Below are 17,591 nucleotides of genomic sequence, written 5' to 3' on the forward strand. Positions count from 1 at the left end.
GTGAAGCATGATGGTGGCAGTATCATGCTGTGGGGATGTTTTTCAGCGGCAGGGACTTGGAGACTAGTCAGGATCGAGGCAAATAAATGGAGTAAAGTACAGAGAGATCCTTGATGAAAACCTGTTCCAGAGCGCCCAGGACCTCAGACTGGGACGAAGATTCACCTTCCAACAGGACAACAACCCTAAGCACACAGCCAAGACAACGCAGGAGTGGCTTCTGAATGTGCTTGAGTGGCCCAGCCAGAGCCCAGAATTGAACCCGATCGAACATCTCTGGAGAGACCTGAAAATAGCTGTGCAGCGACGCTCCCCATCCAACCTCACAGAGCTTGTGATGATCTGCAGAGAAGAACGGGAGAAACTCCCCAAATACAGGTGTGCCAAGCTTGTAGCATCATTCCCAAGAAGACTTGAGGCTGTAATCAGTGCAAAAAAAAAACTGTTTTTGCTTCGTCATTACATTGTCTGTAGATTGATGAGGGGGAAAAGACAATTTCATAAATTTTACAATAAGGCTGTAACGTAACAAAAGTTTGAAAGAGTCAATGGGTCTGAATACTTTCTGAATGCACTGTATATCCAAAAAGGGGAAAGAAAGAATACTTATGCTGTAATTATTTTATTGAGTACATGAATCAACACATTCATCGCTGCAGACAGCGCATTATCATATTTGAGATCCCACAGAAACCGGGTATCCAAGTTTGATTGGATAGGGCATTGTTTTTACAGTTATAGCATGTTCAAAACTGATAGTCTTGTCTGAGACAGGGGAACACTGGGTAGGGACAACAAGTGTGACAGGAGATTGTGAGTGAGGGCTGATGGGGCTATTAGACCCTGGGAGCTCAACTATAAGTGTATCAGTTGATAGGGAGGTGCATGATGCCAGTATCGTTGTGTAGGTACGTGCATTAGTGCTCTCATTACCAAAACATCTACACTGAGTGTACAAAACATTCAGAACACCTGTTCTTTCCATGATATAGACTGAACAGGGGAATCCAGGTGAAAGTTATGATCCATTATTGATGGTCACTTGTTAAATCCCCTTCAGTGTAGATGAAGGGGATGAGACAGGCTAGAGAAGTATTTAAGCCTTGAGAAAATTGAGACATGGATTGTGTATGTGTGCCATTCAGAGGGTAAATGGGCAAGACAACATATTTAAGTGTCTTTGAACGGGGTATAGTAGGTGCCAGGCGCACTGGTTTGTGTCAAGAGCTGCAACGCTGTTGGGTTTTTCACGCTCAACAGTTTCCCGTGTGTATCAAGAATGGTCCACCACCAAAGGATATCCAGCCAACTTGAAACAACTGTGGGAAGCATTGGAGTCAACATGAGCGAGTATCCCTGTGGAATGCTTTTGACACCTTGTATAGTCCATGCCCTGACGAATTGAGGCTGTTCTGAGGGCAAGGGGGGGGGGGGGGGGGGGGGGGGGGGGGTATATCAGTTAAAATGTGAATATGTTGGAATATCTGACTAGACAAGATTAGGCTACAGATCGACATTTTCAAAGAACTGTGGCCCTAAAATAATGGTAAGTAAATTACAAAATAGATACAGTACGTGTTACACAATTTGTTTAAATGAAATTGTCAAGTCATAGATCGAGTCCTGGGAAGCAGCTATACTGTGGGCTTTACAGCAAACGTATGTTAGGCCCAGTACACAAACACACCTAGATGAGATCGGTTGAAATTTAGAGGAAGAGTTTTGCAAGATCTTACTGAAATGCTCTAATAAGCAACAGGGGGAGTGATTTGGGCTTTTTTCCCGCCCTCTATCTGATCAACTCATAGTAGTCAAACCAGCCATGAAAATCCAACAATGAAGGTGTCTCTCCTTCATTAAGTTGTATCAAAGACACATTTGGTGTTGGATTTTCCACTGTATGTTACATACAGTCTGTATTGAAGCCATGTGCGAATGAGCATGGAGAAGCCGGCATGCTAAGCGAGAGACGACTCAGTTCACTAGCTCCTGTCTACACTGCAGCACAGCCATAGCCTCATGGGAGATTTAGTACTTTAGAGGGGCTGCCTTTGGTTACAGGAACCCATGAAGGAACTGACTACCAGCTGCATACTGTAGGTAGTTAGTGGTGATATAAGACACCAATCATATACAGTTGAAGTCGGAAGTTTACATACACTTAGGTTGGAGTCATTAAAATTCATTTTTCAACCACTCCAAATTTCTTGTTTACTAACTGTAGTTTTAGCAAGTCGGTTAGGACATCTACTTTGTGCATGACACAAGTAATTTTTCCAACAATTGTTTACAGACAGATTACTTCACTGTGTCATAATTGTGGTGGGTCAGAAGTTTACATACAATGAGTTGACTGTGCCTTTAAACTTCTTCAGGCTAAGGTCTATTTTTCTCCATTTCCTGTCTGACTGACATTCCCAAAGTAAACTGCCTGTTAGTCAGGCCCAGAAGCCAGGTTATGCATATAATTGGTACCATTAGATAGAACACACTTTGAAGTTTGTAGAAATGTTAAAATAATGTATGAGACTATCACACAATTGATATGGTAGGAGGAAATCCAAAGAAAAACCAACCAGGATTTTCTTTTTTGGAGAGTCAATCACTTTCAATGGAAAACTATAGGTCCCATGCAAATCCAGCTTCCAGATCGCAATTTCTATTGCTTCCACTCGATGTCAACAGTCTTTGTTCAAGCTTTCAGGCTTGTTTCTTCCCAAACGATGAAGAATTTTTAGTTTTGGTACTGGGAGTCAAAGTTGGAAATTAGTCTGTGCGCGCACAACGAAGAGGACGCACACTTGCTAATTTTACTTTTCTATTGAACATACTTCTTTCCGTATGAAATATTATAGTTTATTTACATTTTAGGGTACCTGTGGATTGCATAGAATCGTATTTTGACTTGTTTTAGCAAAGTTTAGTGGTAGCTTTTTGGATTCCTTTCTCTGCATGTTGAGTGGATTACTCAAATCGATGGCGCCAACTAAACTGACTTTTTGGGATATAAAGGATTTTATCTAACAACCACTCCAGTAACAAAGGCACATGCACAGATCAGTCAGTCTGTCAGGAGGTCCAGTCTGCTTATGAATACCCTGAATTCTCATCCATCATGAAAAATAATAACAATGGCAGGTAAGAAAGATGTCAAAGCTTTAAGAATACTTTGTTATATATAAACAGCTTCTGGAAGACTGGGTTCAGTCTCCACTATAACTAACAGTATTTGACAAACTCTACGACAAAAATAAACTAACACAAAGGCAGTTAATAACAGACGCATTGGGACCCTTGGGATTGCAAATCAGAGGAAGGTTTTCAAAAAGTGAGGGAATATTTAGGTGCTTTATTTAGCTGTTTTACGAAGACTGTGCTGGTTTAAAAATATTTTGATATGGGGCGCAGTCCTCAAACAAACGCATGCCTTCGCTGTAAAGCCTATTGTAATTCAGACAATGCAGTTAGATTAACAAGAATTGAAGCTTTTAACCGACATAAGACACTTGTATGTACCTAGATGTTTAATATCCATGATATCTTCCAATTTCACCGAAAGTTGTTAACAGATGTCCCGCTGGAAAATTCCAGAAAATGTCATGGCTTTAGAAGCTTCTGATAAATGATGTCAATTAGCCTGAGTCAATTGGAGGAGTACCTGTGGATGTATTTCAAGGCCTACATTCAAACTCAGTGCCTCTTTGCTTGACATCATGGGAAAATCAAAAGAAAATCAGCCAAGACATCAGAAAAATAATTGTAGACCTCCACAAGTCTGGTTCATCCTTGGGAGCAATTTCCAAACGACTGAAGGTACCACATTCATCTGTACAAACAATAGTACGCAAGTATAAACACCATGGGACCACGCAGCCGTCATACCGCTCAGGGAGGAGACGTGTTCTGTGTCCTAGAGATGAACGTACATTGGTGCGAAAAGTGCAAACCAATCCCAAAACAGCAAAGGTCCTTGTGAAGATGCTGGAGGAAACAAGTAGAAAAGTATCTATATCCACAGTAAAACGAGTCCTATATCGACATAACCTGGCTGCTCAGGAAGGAAGAAGCCACTGCTCCAAAACCACCATAAAAAAAGCCAGACTACGGTTAACAACTGCACATGGGGACAAAGATCGTACTTTTTGGATTAATGTCCTCTGGTCTGATTAAACAAAAATAGAACTGTTTGGCCATAATGACCATCGTTATGTTTGGAGGAAAAAAGGGGAGGCTTACAAGCCGGAGAACATCATCCCAACCATGAAGCATGGGGGTGGCAGGATCATGTTGTGGGGGTGCTTTGTTGCAGGAGGGACTGGTGCACTTCAAAATAGATGGCATCATGAGGTAGGAAAATTATGTGGATATATTGAAGAAACATCTCAAGACATCAGTCAGAAAGTTAAAGCTTGGTCGCAAATGGGTCTTCCAAATGGACAATGACCCCAACCATACTTACAAAGTTGTGGCAAAATGTCTTAAGGACAACAAAGTCAAGGTATTGGGGTGGCCATCAAAGCCATCACAACTTGTGGGAAGAACTGAAAAAGCATGTGCGAGCAAGGAGCCCTACAAACCTGATTCAGTTACACCAGCTCTGTCAGGAGGAATGAGCCAAAATTCACCCAACTTATTGTGGGAAGCTTGTGGAACGCTACCCTAAACGTTTGACCCAAGTTAAGCAATTTAAAGGCAATGCTACCAAATACTAATTGAGTGTATGTAAACTTCTGACCCACTGGGAATGTGGTGAAAGAAATAAAAGCTGAAATAAATCATTCACCACTATTATTCTGACATTTCACATTCTTAATATAAAGTGGTGATCCTAACTGACCTAAGACAGGGATTTTTTACTCAGATTAAATGTCAGGAATTGTGAAAAACTGAGTTTAAATGTATTTGGCTAAGGTGTATGCAAACTTCCGACTTCAACTCTACCTCCTGTTATAGGTGCCGAGGTTTACCTCACCATTCCTTCTATTATATCACTCAATGTGATTGAGCTTGGTTCCGATGTGCCAAGCTCAATTGAAGCTCTCTCTACTGACTCAGCATATTTGTTTTTGTAGCATACACATTTTTGTAGTAAAGTATACATTTAAAAAATGGAATGTCAGTCAAATATACTAATAAGGATAGGGCACATACATCAGGTAAATTCAAAATCTTTATAAAGAAATTATATAAAAAATAAAAAAAGATACTTGCTTTTGTTTCCAACATATTAGGCATAGATACTCCCCTGTCCATTCTTGTTACTGCAGCACTGCCATCCCTTATGTGCTACAGGATAGAACATACAGTACACACACACACATGTAATATAGTGGTATGGAACCGAAATATATCTACCATCGTTATCTACTACTATCCCAGCTACTGTATCTTATTCCTATCATATAGAGCAGCATACTGGTACTTATGGTCACTGCAGTACTTTTGTCTGGCGGTAATAGGTCACGGCACTCAAAGATTGGCATTCTTTTAATACAAATACTATCAATAGCATCTTAGGTTACCTACACTTGTGACACCTCGACCTCACAGTCAAGAGGACTGTTACAGTTTAAAATTGAATATGTAAATAAATGACATTTAGTGACATCTGGAGACATTTCGCAACAATAAAACAGGCAATGATACAAAGATCATTCTACGTTGCATGTACAGTAGTGGTTCCATCTAGTCACAGTGAGACTGAACATGTCTGAGCAATGTTGTATGTGTTCCTTGACAAGAGCATGCGCGGTCACTGCAATGCATTCACTACGGTTTGGGATAGCTAATAATGATGCAGGCATTTAGCAGGAGTGGGTTGACATTCAGGATAACATGAAGTTTGCGATCCTGGGTATAGAGTGAGCAAAAAGCATGCAAAATGAAATTGCATAATGAAAGATATTTGTGGATAAGCAAATGAGCGACATACCTGAAACTCTGCAAGACAGCATGGGGTAGAAAATGAGACTCGGTTAGTTTTTCCTGTACTATTTAAATCTGAAAGAAATACTACATTATTTTCAAATCTGACTGCTCAATAATTGGGTCGCTTATTTACAATGTACAGTATTATCAGTTAAAGGTACAATCTGTATTTGTTGAGCAACACTCACCTCTTCCTCCCCCACACATGTTGCCATGGCTGTTGTACGGAGTGAAATCTGTGGACTGAGGCTGTAGGGGCAGAGACAGTATTGTAACAGCGATCACATGTGTACAATATGATCAACAGCACTTTGTCAATCAAAGCCTATAAGGGGAAACCATCCAAATGAATCAATAAGTTAGATTTTATTGTTGGAGTGAATAAATAGTTGTGATATCTGATATGTGAAGCATCTGATCTTACCCGATGTAATCCATTCCGTCCATAACCAGGCAGCGATGAGGTTTTGGAATCATCTGAAAAGTTGAAACTACAGTAAGCATAATTTCGATGAAACATCTAAGATCGATTTGGCTGTCCTATAGTTTGAAGGGTTCATGCTGTTTATTTGATAGGGTTGCTTTTGAGGTTGGATCTGACCAGGATGGTATTTATTGGTGCACACCATATCAAAAGGTTTCAAAACGTTTTGCGGCGGAAAACCAAAACATTTGTGTTTGTTATGTTGATTGGGTGGAAGATGCAACCATCACTCTTCTTAACTAGGTCCTTAAACATCTTGAGGGAAGTAAGACCAATGCCAGACTACTATCTGTCGACTTCTCTTTGGAAGTTAATTGTATACAACCTCTAAGCAGAGGCGTTTGTCCAATTTTGATCTTGATTTTAACATACAGTACAGTAGTCAGCTGGTTGATTGACTTTAACCAACCGAACTCAAAGGGTGAGAGTCAACGGTTCCCAATCCGGCACAGTATCCTCCTGGGGGTATGTCTTTTCCCTCTGTTATTTGTATTGTGCACTGATGATTTTGAGAGTAATCACGACTCTAGACACCCCATTACGTTTGCAGATGACTCGGTTATCGGGAGTCTTTAACCGGATGAAGAGGTGAGCCATGGCCCAGTGGTGGAGGAGTATGTTGGATGGGGTGACCGCTCCTTTTAAGAACTTAATGTCAAGAAAACCAATGATATGGCTATTGATTTCCGGAGGAGCTCCCTGACACCAATGCAGTGAAAAAGAAAAGTATCTATATCCACAGTAAAACGAGTCCTATATCGACAACCTGAAATGCCAATCAGGAAGGAAGAAGCCACTGCTCCAAAACCGCCCTGAAAAAGCCAGACTACGGTTTACAACTGCACATGGGGACAAAGATTGTACTTGAGAAATGTCCTCTGGTCTGATGAAACAAAAATAGAACTGTTTGGCCATAATGACCATTGTTATGTTAGACGGAAAAAGGGGGGGCTTGCAAGCCGAAGAACACCATCCCAACCATGAAGCATGCGGGTGGCAGCATCATGTTGTGGGGGTGCTTTGCTGCAGGAGGGACTGGTGCACTTCAAAATAGATGGCATCATGAGGTAGGATAATTATGTGGATATATTGAAGCAACATCTCAAGACATCAGTCAGGAAGTTAAAGCTTGGTTGCAAATGGACAATGACTCCAAGCATACTTCCAAAGTTGTGGCAAAATGGCTTAAGGACAACAAAGTCAAGGTATTGGAGTGGCCATCACAAAGCCCTGACCTCAATCCCATAGAAAATTTGAGGGCAGAACTGAAAAAGTGTGAGAGCCAGGAGGCCTACAAATCTGACTCAGGTACACCAGCTCTTATTCTGGGAAGCTTGTAGAAGGCTACACGAAGCATTTGACCCAAGTTAAACCATTTCAAGGCAATGCTACCAAACTACTAATTTAGTGTATGTAAACTGACCCACTGGGAATGTGACGTAAGAAATAAAAGCTGAAATAAATCACTCTGATTATGCTGACGTTTCACATTTTTAATATAAAGTGATCATAACTGACCTAAGACAGGGAATTTTTACTAGGATTAAATGTCAGAAATGGTGAAAAACTGAGTTTAAATGCATTTGGCTAAGGCGTATGTAAACTTCCGACTTCAACTGTAGGTCTAACAGTTTGGGTCTAGAGTGTTTCCCCCTTTGAAGAGGAAGACCGCGGCAGCCTTCCAAACTTTGGTGATCTCATACGATACGAAGGAGAGGTTGAACAGGCTAGTAATAGGGGTTCGAACAATTTTGGCGGATCATTTTAGAAAGAGAGGGTCCAGATTGTCTAGCCCAGCTGATTTGTAGGGGTCCAAATTTTGCAGCTCTTTTAGAACATCAGCTGTCTGGATTTGGGTGAAGGAGAAGCGGGCGGGCTTGGACAAGTTTCTGCAGGGGGTGCCGAGCTGTTGGCCCGGGTAGGGGTAGCCAGGTGGAAAGCATGGCCAACCATAGAAAAATGCTTATTGAAACTGAAGATAGATGGGTTCGATCAATTCACATATGGTGTCCAAGACAGCTTGGGGGCTGAAGGGGGCCTATAACAAGCGACAATGGTGAGAGACTTGTTTCTGGAAAGGTGGAATTTTTAAAGCAGAAGCTCGAATTGTTTGGGCACAGACCTGGATAGTATGACAGCTTGCAGAGTTCTCTGCAGTAGATTGCAATTCCGCCCCCTTTGGCAGTTCTATCTTGTCGGAAGATTATATAGTTAGGGATGGAAATGTATGGATTTTTTGTGGCCTTCCTAAGCCACGGCTAGGAAATCAGGGTTGACGGAGTGTGCTAAAGCAGTGAATAAAACACATTTAGGGAGGAGGCTTCTAATGTTAACATGCATGAAACCAAGGCTTTTACGGTTACAGAAGTCAAAAAATGAGAGTGCCTGGGGAATGGGAGTGATGCTAGGGGCTGCAGGGCCTGGGTTAACCTATACATCAGCATAGGAACAGAGGAGGAGTAGGATAAGGGTACGGCTAAAGGCTATAAGAACTGGTCGTCTAGTGCGTTCGGAACAGAGACTAGAAGGAGCAGGTTTCTGGGCACGGAAGAGTAGATTCAAGGCATAATGTACAGACAAGGGTATGGTAGGATGTGAGTACAGTGTTGGTAAACCTAGGCATTGAGTGACGATGAGAAGTTTTGTCTCTAGGGGCACCAGTTAAGCCAGGTGAGGTCACCACATGTGTAGGGGGTGGAACAAAAGGTCTAAGGCATATTGGGCAAGGCTAGCGGCTCTACAGTGATATAAGATTATAATCACTAACCAAAACAGCAATAGACAAGGCATTTTGACATTAGAGAGGCATGTGTAGCCGAGTGATCATAGTGTTCAATGAGTAGCACTAGATGAGTCAGGGAGCCAGATTCCGTAGTCGCTGCTACGCTAGGCGAGCTGGAGACATGGCGATTCAGACAGCTAGCGGGCCGGGGATAGCAGATGGGCAGCCGGGGACGTCGCAACAGAAGAGCCTGTTGAGACCACCTCGGACGGTTACATCGGCAGGGGCTCCGTGTCGGCAGTAAAGGGTCCAGGCCAATTGGCAAAATAGGAATTGTAGCCCAAGAATTGTCTGGTTTACCTCTGGCTAGCCGGGAGATGGGCCTAGTTTGAGGCGAGCTCCAGGCTAACTGGTGCTTGCTTCGGGACAGAGACATTAGCCAGGAGTAGTCACTCGGATAGCAGCTAGCTAGCTGCGATGATCCGGTGTAAAGGTTCAGAGCTTGCGGTAGGAATCCGGAGATGTGCTAGAGAAAAAGCAGTCCGATATGCTCTGGGTTGATATTGAGCTGTGCATACTGGCAGGAATTGACCGGGTTGAGGCTGGCTGATGTCCGAGTTAACGGTGAGGATCGCTAGCAGTGGATAACTGACTACTAGCTAGTGGTTAGTTAGATGGCTAGCTGCTGAAAGGGGGTTCCGGTTCTAAAGTACCACATTGGGTCAGGCGAGTTGCAGGAGAGAGAGTATATTCCTGGTTGCAGGAGAGTATATTCAGTCCGTAGATGGGAAGTGAGATTAAAATATATACGAAGAAAACAATATATACATGGGACAGGACGGGACAAGACAGACACACGTCCGACTGCTACTCCATCTTGGAAGTGGCGTTGTGAAATACAGTAGCAGGATCATTGGTATGAATGAACTCTGAACCAACTATATTAATTTGGTGACAGGTTGAAACATTCATGGACATTTAGTTAGCTAGCTTGTTGTTAGGTGCTTTTTTTCTGGATCGTTGTTGAATTTGGACCTATTTTAAGTCACACAAAATCGTATGTTCTCTTCTTTGAAAATTAATCCACAGATAAAAAGGGACACCTAGTTAGTTTCTAGTAATCTCTCCTCCTTTGGTCTTCTCTTGTGGACTTTATATGGTGGTTTGCAACCAACTTTAAGGTGCATTACCGGTACTAACTGGACCGGAGTGTGGACCTCGTTTCATCTTTTAATCACCCACATGAGTTTATGCTCCTAAAAACCAATGAGGAGATGGGACTTTCAGCAAGTCAAGCATCAAAAATAGAACATAGAATCTAAAATATGATCTATTTTAGTGCCTGGCTACGCAGACACACGTTGAAGTGTGCAAACTTACTAACGCGGGCGGTATGGTCAGCATGTTAGGCACAAGTCAGACTCAAGGTGCAATCCATTCGGACAGACTCCCAGCATCCCTTATTTGATGAATTTACAATGCTTCCCTCAGAGCGCAAATACAGGCTCCCTACATTTAAAACTAACAGGTCTAAACTGTCATCCCAGCTGCTGTCAGCTTCCTCAAACAAGCTGTAGTAGTATTGTGTGCATATTGCTGTGAATACTGGTTTTGTTTTTGTGGAAATGTATTGTCATGTGCTCATTGTGTTTTGTTAACTACGTGCTGCAAAATTGATTGCACCTCAGGGATAATAAAGACTCTACTCTATAGATAGAGGTACTATTTCAATTCGCTTCTGATCGCTTTCTTCAATTTGGTGCCTAATGAAAACTACTATAATTTACAGGTCATTTGATGTGGTTCTTCTAAACAATGTGCTAGTTACTATATGGTGAGAACATACCTCCATCACAGTTGGTCTGCTGGGGGTCATAGCGCTGAGCCGATTGGCTGCGTTCCCTGATCTGCTCCTTCTCATTCTCCTCCTTCATTATCAGCTTCCCCAAACCAGACTGGATCTGTGGACCCACAGAACATTATGGTAAAATGTAACTTAAAGAGCAACTGTCTATAAAAAGCAATGAATCCTTTTGAAAACAGCCTACATGGCATCAATATGAGTCAGAAACAGTTATTCTAAGTGTGTACAATGTAGTAAAGTGAAAATAGGATTATTTGGGTCATAGTCAGTCTTGTCTAAAACAGAGTTTGGAACATCCGTGTGTCACAACGGGTAAATGAAGGTTGGGTCTTGATTTGACGTACATTTATATTTGCCCACCTAGATGGGGTGAACAGCTGCGGTGATTTCGCTGTATCCAATAGCATAGATAGAGAGACAGACCTGCCCAGCAGCCTGACTTTGTTTACATGAGACAACACATCATCGCACATTTTTTATTTGAGAAATACTGCACCAAACACCTTAGTTTGATGTCCATTCTGTGGATTTTGAGGAAGTGAAATAAGCTTCTGCGTCTACAGTGCCTCATGGGGGAGAAAGATCATTAACCAAACGCGGAATCGGTCAGGAAACACACCTCCAAGACTGAAATCTCGATTTTCAAATGAGCCACAGAAAAATACACATGCCAAACGGCATGTTCAGTGCCTTTTTAAAACCGGTAGGTATAATGCATTATGATCAAGTTATAACGCACTGTAACACTTGTCCTGAGCACGTATGACCATCTTATGTTTTTTGATCTCATAATGATACTTACTAAATACCAGCTATTTTGAGTCAGTTAAAATGTTGAAACATAAAGTAGTGTAAACATTATTATGAGACAGTATGAAGGCTTGATCATGCTTCTAAGCATTATACCTGCAGGCATAGCGTTTTACAAACATACTGTACAATAGTAGAGCAGAGCTGCATAACTGGAACAGTGTGTGTTTGTGGGGACAGGTATATTAATGTGCCTTCTCTAACCTTGTTGATATGCTCCTCCTGGAGCTGCTTTCTCTTCAGGGCCTCCTCTTCCTCCTCTTCCCTAGACCGTCTCCTTCCTCCTTCTGATCCTAGGAGTAGCATACACAACCCACGAATAAGCCAACAAAAAACATGCACGCACACACCGACACAAAGGTCCATATCTATCAAGGCACAAGGTGAGACCCAGATGCAGACTCAGGGGGCAGATGGTTGGGGTCTTACAATGTTTGTTAATCCAAAAGGGTAGGCAAGAGAATGGTCGTGGACAGGCAAAAGGTCAAAACCAGATCAGAATCCAGGAGGTACAGAGTGGCAGACAGGCAGAAAGGTCAGGCAGGCGGGTACAAAGTCCAGACACAGGCAAGGGTCAAAAACGGAAGGACTAGAACAAGGAGAATGCAAAAAGCAGGAGAACAGGAAAACCGCTGGTTGACTTGGAAACATACAAGAGGAACTGGCACAGAGAGACGGGAAACACAGGGATAAATACACTAGGCAAAATCAGTGACACCTGGTGGGGGTGGAGACAATCACAAAGACAGGTGAAACCGATCAGGGAGTGAAAGTACCCCTCCCCAGGGACACCACCAGGCACCAGGCGTCCTACCTGAGCGCATACCTGGCTGACCGGGGTGTCGGCGGTGGAAATCGGCGATGAGGGCCGGGTCCAAGATCTCTTTAGCAGGAACCCAGCACCTCTCCTCCAGGCCATAACCCTCCCAGTCAACCAGGTACTGGAAACCCCTGCCCCGAGGTCGAACTGTATACACTGGCTGGCCATCAATTACCCAGGGGGGCGGGATGGGCCTGGAAACTGACTCAGGATGCAGATGGTTGGAGTCTTACAATGTTTATTAATCCAAAGGGGTAGGCAAGAGAATGGTCATGGATAGGCAAAAGGTCAAAACCAGATCAGAATCCAGGAGGTACAGAGTGGCAGACAGGCTCATGGTCAAGGCAGGCAGAAAGGTCAGGCAGGCAGGTACAAAGTCCAGAAACAGGCTAGGGTCAAAACCGGGAGGACTAGAAAAGGGAGAATGCAAAAAACAGGAGACCGGAAAAACCGCTGGTTGACTTGGAAACATACAAGAGGAACTGGCACAGAGAGACAGGAAACACAGGGATAAATACATTAAGGAAAATCAGCGACGCCTGGAGGGGTGGAGACAATCACAAGGACAGGTGAAACAGATCAGGGCATGACACTTATCACTGTGCGTGAACTACGGACATCTTGACCGAGGAGCAGTGCTAGAAACAGTAAAATGAGACTGTCCAAAACTACAACAGAATGCATAATAGAATGCTTCCATCTGTGGTCATCACATTCACAAAAGTACTGTCCAGGATTTTAAAATGGATTTACAAAAGTACTGTAGGATTAATCTTTCCATCCATTTCAGTGGGATTGAAGAACAGGAGTGTGGGAGAAAACAAATGAGAGACATTGTTGACTAGACATACACACAGACAACACCAGGGCAGTACAACTACTCAGCTGCACTGAATGTTAATGCAAACATTACAACAGTCTTCACAAGATGAGCTTTGTACTATTAGTTTTATACACAGAAAAACACAGTGTAGGAAGACAGGTCAGTTTGAGGCCAGTCTCAGTTACAGTAGCTCTGTCCAAGTCATTTGTGAATGGTGTAGATACAGGTAACTGCCACAATAAAGGAAACACCAACATAAAGTGTCTTAATAGGGCGTTGGGCCACCACGAGCCGCCAGAACAGCTGTAATGCGCCTTGGCATAGATTCTACAAGTGTCAGGAACTCTATTGGAGGGATGCTACATCATTTTTCCATGAGAAATTCCATCATTTGGTGTTTGGTTGATGGTGGTGGAAAACGCAGGCACCGCTCCAGAATTTACCATAAGTATTCAATTGGGTTGAGATCTGGTGACTGAGACACACACAGCCCCTTCAACAACAAAAAAAATACAACAATTATAATGTGCAACTGGGCATTTTTATACATGACCCTAAGCATGATGGGATGTTAATGTCTTAATTAACTCAGGAACCACACCTGTGTGGAAGCACCTGCTATCAATAAACTAAAAGTGGTTCCATTATTTTGGTAATTACCTGTATATCAATCAATTGGTTTGTATGGGTAGCTGTAAACGAAAGTAAAACTGAAGATCTAGTAAGCAAAAAGTGACATGACAGCCTTTCAAGGAGACACTATTCAGCATCAGCAAAAATAATTGTAAAAGTCTGTGTTCTGGAGTCAAATTCTAGTGAGAGCAGGGATGCAATAAAACCTAGTGGTGGGTTTAAGCTACTAGTGCATAAAAGTGATATTCTGCCCTATTCATAAAGAACCCCAACCACTACATCCTAGACACTTGTTGAAACCTGAGAGAATATGGCAGAAATAACACCTATCAGAGTGAGCTATTGGCATATTGCTCAAACCTATCAAATCCTCTTGGTTCTCCACAAATGTCTAAGAGGTAGTGAGCCTCTAAGGGGTGGGAGGTAGGGCAGTGTAAGCATGCTCATAGGGAGCCTACTGTACCTAAGGCAACCAGGGCCCGGGAGAGAGCGCAGGGGGGCCAGTGGTCGCTCTTGCTCGGTGATGTGTCATCCAGAGGGGGGACATGGGCAGCAGGAAACGTAGCGGATCTGATGATTTCATCAGCAGACTTTCTTTTTGGTGCGGGTGAATCTAGGTTGGTAACCAGGGGAACTGGACTATCAGTGTCTGAGTAAGTCCTTTGAAACACAGCTGAACATTTCAACATCTGTCTGAAAAGTTGTGTGACAATCTCTACATGGTAAAGATCAAAATAATCCCGCAACCTTACACTTACCCCTATTACTCAGAATTGTACATAGATTGTATACAGTGCATTCGGAAAGTAGTCAGACCTCTTGACTTTTTCCACATTTTGTTATTTTACAGCCTTATTCTAAAATTGATTCAATTGTTTTCCCCCCTCATCAATCTACACACAATACCCCATAATGACAGCAAAAACAGTTTTTTATACAATTTGCTGATTTATAATAAAAAATAAAATAATATAACACATTTACATAAGTATTCAGACCCTTTATTCAGTACTTTGTTGAAGTACCTTTGGCAGCGTTTACAGCCTCGAGTCATCTTGGATATGACGCTAGAAGCTTGGCACACCTGTATTTGGGGAGTTTCTCTAATTCTTCTCTGCAGATCCTCTCAAAGTCTAAGATTGGATGGGGAGCTTTGCTGCACAGCTATTTTCAGGTCTCTCCAGTGATGTTAGATCAGGGTCAAGTCCAGGCTCTGGCTGAGCCACTCAAGCACATTCAGAGACTTGTACCAAAGCCACTCCTGGATTGTCTTGGCTGTGTGCTTAGGGTCATTCTCCTGTTGGAAGGTGAACATTCGCCCCAGTCTGTGGTCCTGAGCGCTCTGGAGCAGGTTTTCATCAAGGATCTCTCTGTACTTTGCTCCGTTCATCTTTCCCTCGATCCTGAATGTTCTCCCAGTCCATGCCGCTGAAAAACATCCCCACAGCATGATGATGCCACCACAATGCTTCACCATAGGGATGGTGACAGGTTTCCTCCAGACGTGAAGATTGGCATTCAGGCCAAAGAGTTCAATTTTGGTTTCATCAGACCAGAGAATTTTGTTTCTCATGTTCTAAGAGTCATTTAAGTGCCTTTTGGCAAACTCCAAGTGGGCTGTCATGTGCCCTTTACTGAGGAGTGGCTTCTGTCTGGCCACTGATTGGGCCTGATTGGTGGAGTGCTGCAGAGATGGTTGTCCTTCTGGAAGGTTCTCCCATCTCCACAGAGGAACTCTGGAGCGCTATCAGAGTGACCGTCGGGTTCTTGGTCAACGCCCTGACTAAGGCCCTTCTCCCCAGATTGCTCAGTTAGGCTGGGAGGCCAGCTCTCGGAAGAGTCTTGGTGATTCCAAATGTCTTCCATTTAAGAATGATGGAGGACACTGTGTTCTTGGGTACCTTCAATGCTGCAGACATTTTTTGGTACCCTTCAACAGATCTGTGCCTCAACACAATTCTGTCTCTGAGCTCTATGGACAATTCCTTCGACCTCATAGCTTTGTTTTTGCCCTGACATGCACTGTGGGACCTTATATAGACAGGTGTGTGCCTTTCCAAATCATCTCCAATCAATTGAATTTACCACAGGTGGACTCCAATCAAGTTGTAGAAACATCTCAAGGATAATCAATGGAAACAAGATGCACCTGAGCTCAATTTCAAATTTCATAGCAAAGTGTCTGAATAATTAATGTAAATAATGTATTTCTGAATTTTATTTTTAATACATTTCCAAAAATGTTTTCTGTTTTCGCTGTAACGTAACAACATGTGGATAAAGTCAAGGGATCTGAATACTTTCCAAATGCACTGTAGATAGTTGTAGTGTGCACCGCTGAAGGGGTGCTCCGTCCTAGGAATGTTAAAAGGAAATCTTGAAAGATGGTTCAGGATGGCAACTTAGGCCTCGATGCAATCAGATTGAGCGTTAACCCGTGTTGGCCGACATCCAAATTGCGGATGTTTTGGCGGTGTTGGTGAGCGGCTGCTCTTGTGTGTCATCAACCACTCCCTTCCTTATTATCCCTACTGCGTTAGAAGTTATAAAGGGCAATATAAAGTGTAGGCTCTATTGATGATAGAAATAATGATAGGCTAATGCATGTTTCCATGTTAATTTGGATGGGGGGGGGGGGGATTTATAACTTACTTATCAGTGTAATCGAGGTGTAGACAATAGAAGATCGCGCATTTTAGTGTTTGAACTTGTAACACGGCTGCATGGGATTTGTCTGATATAAAGCTGGATGTGGTTTCACTGTATCCAATGGCAGTGTCCATGATAAGGTAACGCAAGTTGTTACAAGGACCTAACGCCGTTTGTTGATTTGACAGCTCTAACGCAGTTCCACCTCAGCCACCATTAAAACAACCTCCATGCAGAGGTCGGCTAGCGCGGATCTGATCAAATCTAGACCTTATTTCCATTAAATATTTAGTGACGTGTTTCGGAGCATACTCATTCGTCAAAGCACCACTAGTGGGTAAGGAGCAGGCTTCGAATCATGTCAGGATTAAGTATTATTGAAGGGAATTAAGTTCCATCCTGGAACTTCTTTTTAGATTTTTGGATATGCTGTAGGCTCACATGCCTTGATATTTTGCTTAGGCGTTAGATGCTCAGAAAATGTTCAGAAATTGTTTGGTCAGAGAGAGACTTCAAACAATATTGACACATTGACATTGGAGGTGGTTAGAGTAAGGTGGTGTACAATCAGAGATCAACGTGGTGATCACACGATTTCAATCCAAACAAATAAACCATAATTGAAAGGACCCTATACCTTTAAAAGGTTAGGTGCTGCTTTGTATAGCTAATAGTGATGTGCGGGTCAGGTATTTGTTCACCCACACCGCCCGCAAATTGTTAATAACTGAGGCCTGCACCCGACCCTAACCCGTAAATATAGAAAATGTATTGTACAGTCAGAGATGTCTTTACTTTTTTTTGACAGGCATTTTTAGATAGGCCCATGTTTCTGCTTATAATTTCAAACATTTTGGT

General features: G+C 42.7%; 1 protein-coding gene across 12 annotated transcripts in view; it reads right to left on the minus strand.

The window, feature by feature from the left end:
• Positions 1–17,591, minus strand: part of LOC129854082 (actin-binding LIM protein 1-like) — a 151,917-nt gene that overhangs the window by 2,604 nt on the left and 131,722 nt on the right. For 8 of the 12 annotated variants that reach the window (XM_055920754.1, XM_055920734.1, XM_055920765.1 and 5 more), the window contains 6 exons: positions 14,548–14,697; positions 12,013–12,101; positions 10,981–11,095; positions 6,353–6,405; positions 6,117–6,177; positions 5,213–5,940 (listed from right to left, as the gene is read on the minus strand). In XM_055920754.1, coding sequence (XP_055776729.1) covers positions 5,786–5,940; positions 6,117–6,177; positions 6,353–6,405; positions 10,981–11,095; positions 12,013–12,101; positions 14,548–14,697 — 623 coding nt within the window. In that variant the 3' untranslated portion in view covers positions 5,213–5,785. Of the gene's footprint in view, positions 1–5,211; positions 5,941–6,116; positions 6,178–6,352; positions 6,406–10,980; positions 11,096–12,012; positions 12,102–14,547; positions 14,698–17,591 lie in introns of those variants that run through there. The other 4 variants (XM_055920810.1, XM_055920805.1, XM_055920776.1 and 1 more) reach the window with 2 other exon arrangements.

This window comes from Salvelinus fontinalis, chromosome 1 (assembly GCF_029448725.1).
Source record: "Salvelinus fontinalis isolate EN_2023a chromosome 1, ASM2944872v1, whole genome shotgun sequence".
In the NCBI taxonomy this organism is placed as follows: domain Eukaryota; kingdom Metazoa; phylum Chordata; class Actinopteri; order Salmoniformes; family Salmonidae; genus Salvelinus; species Salvelinus fontinalis.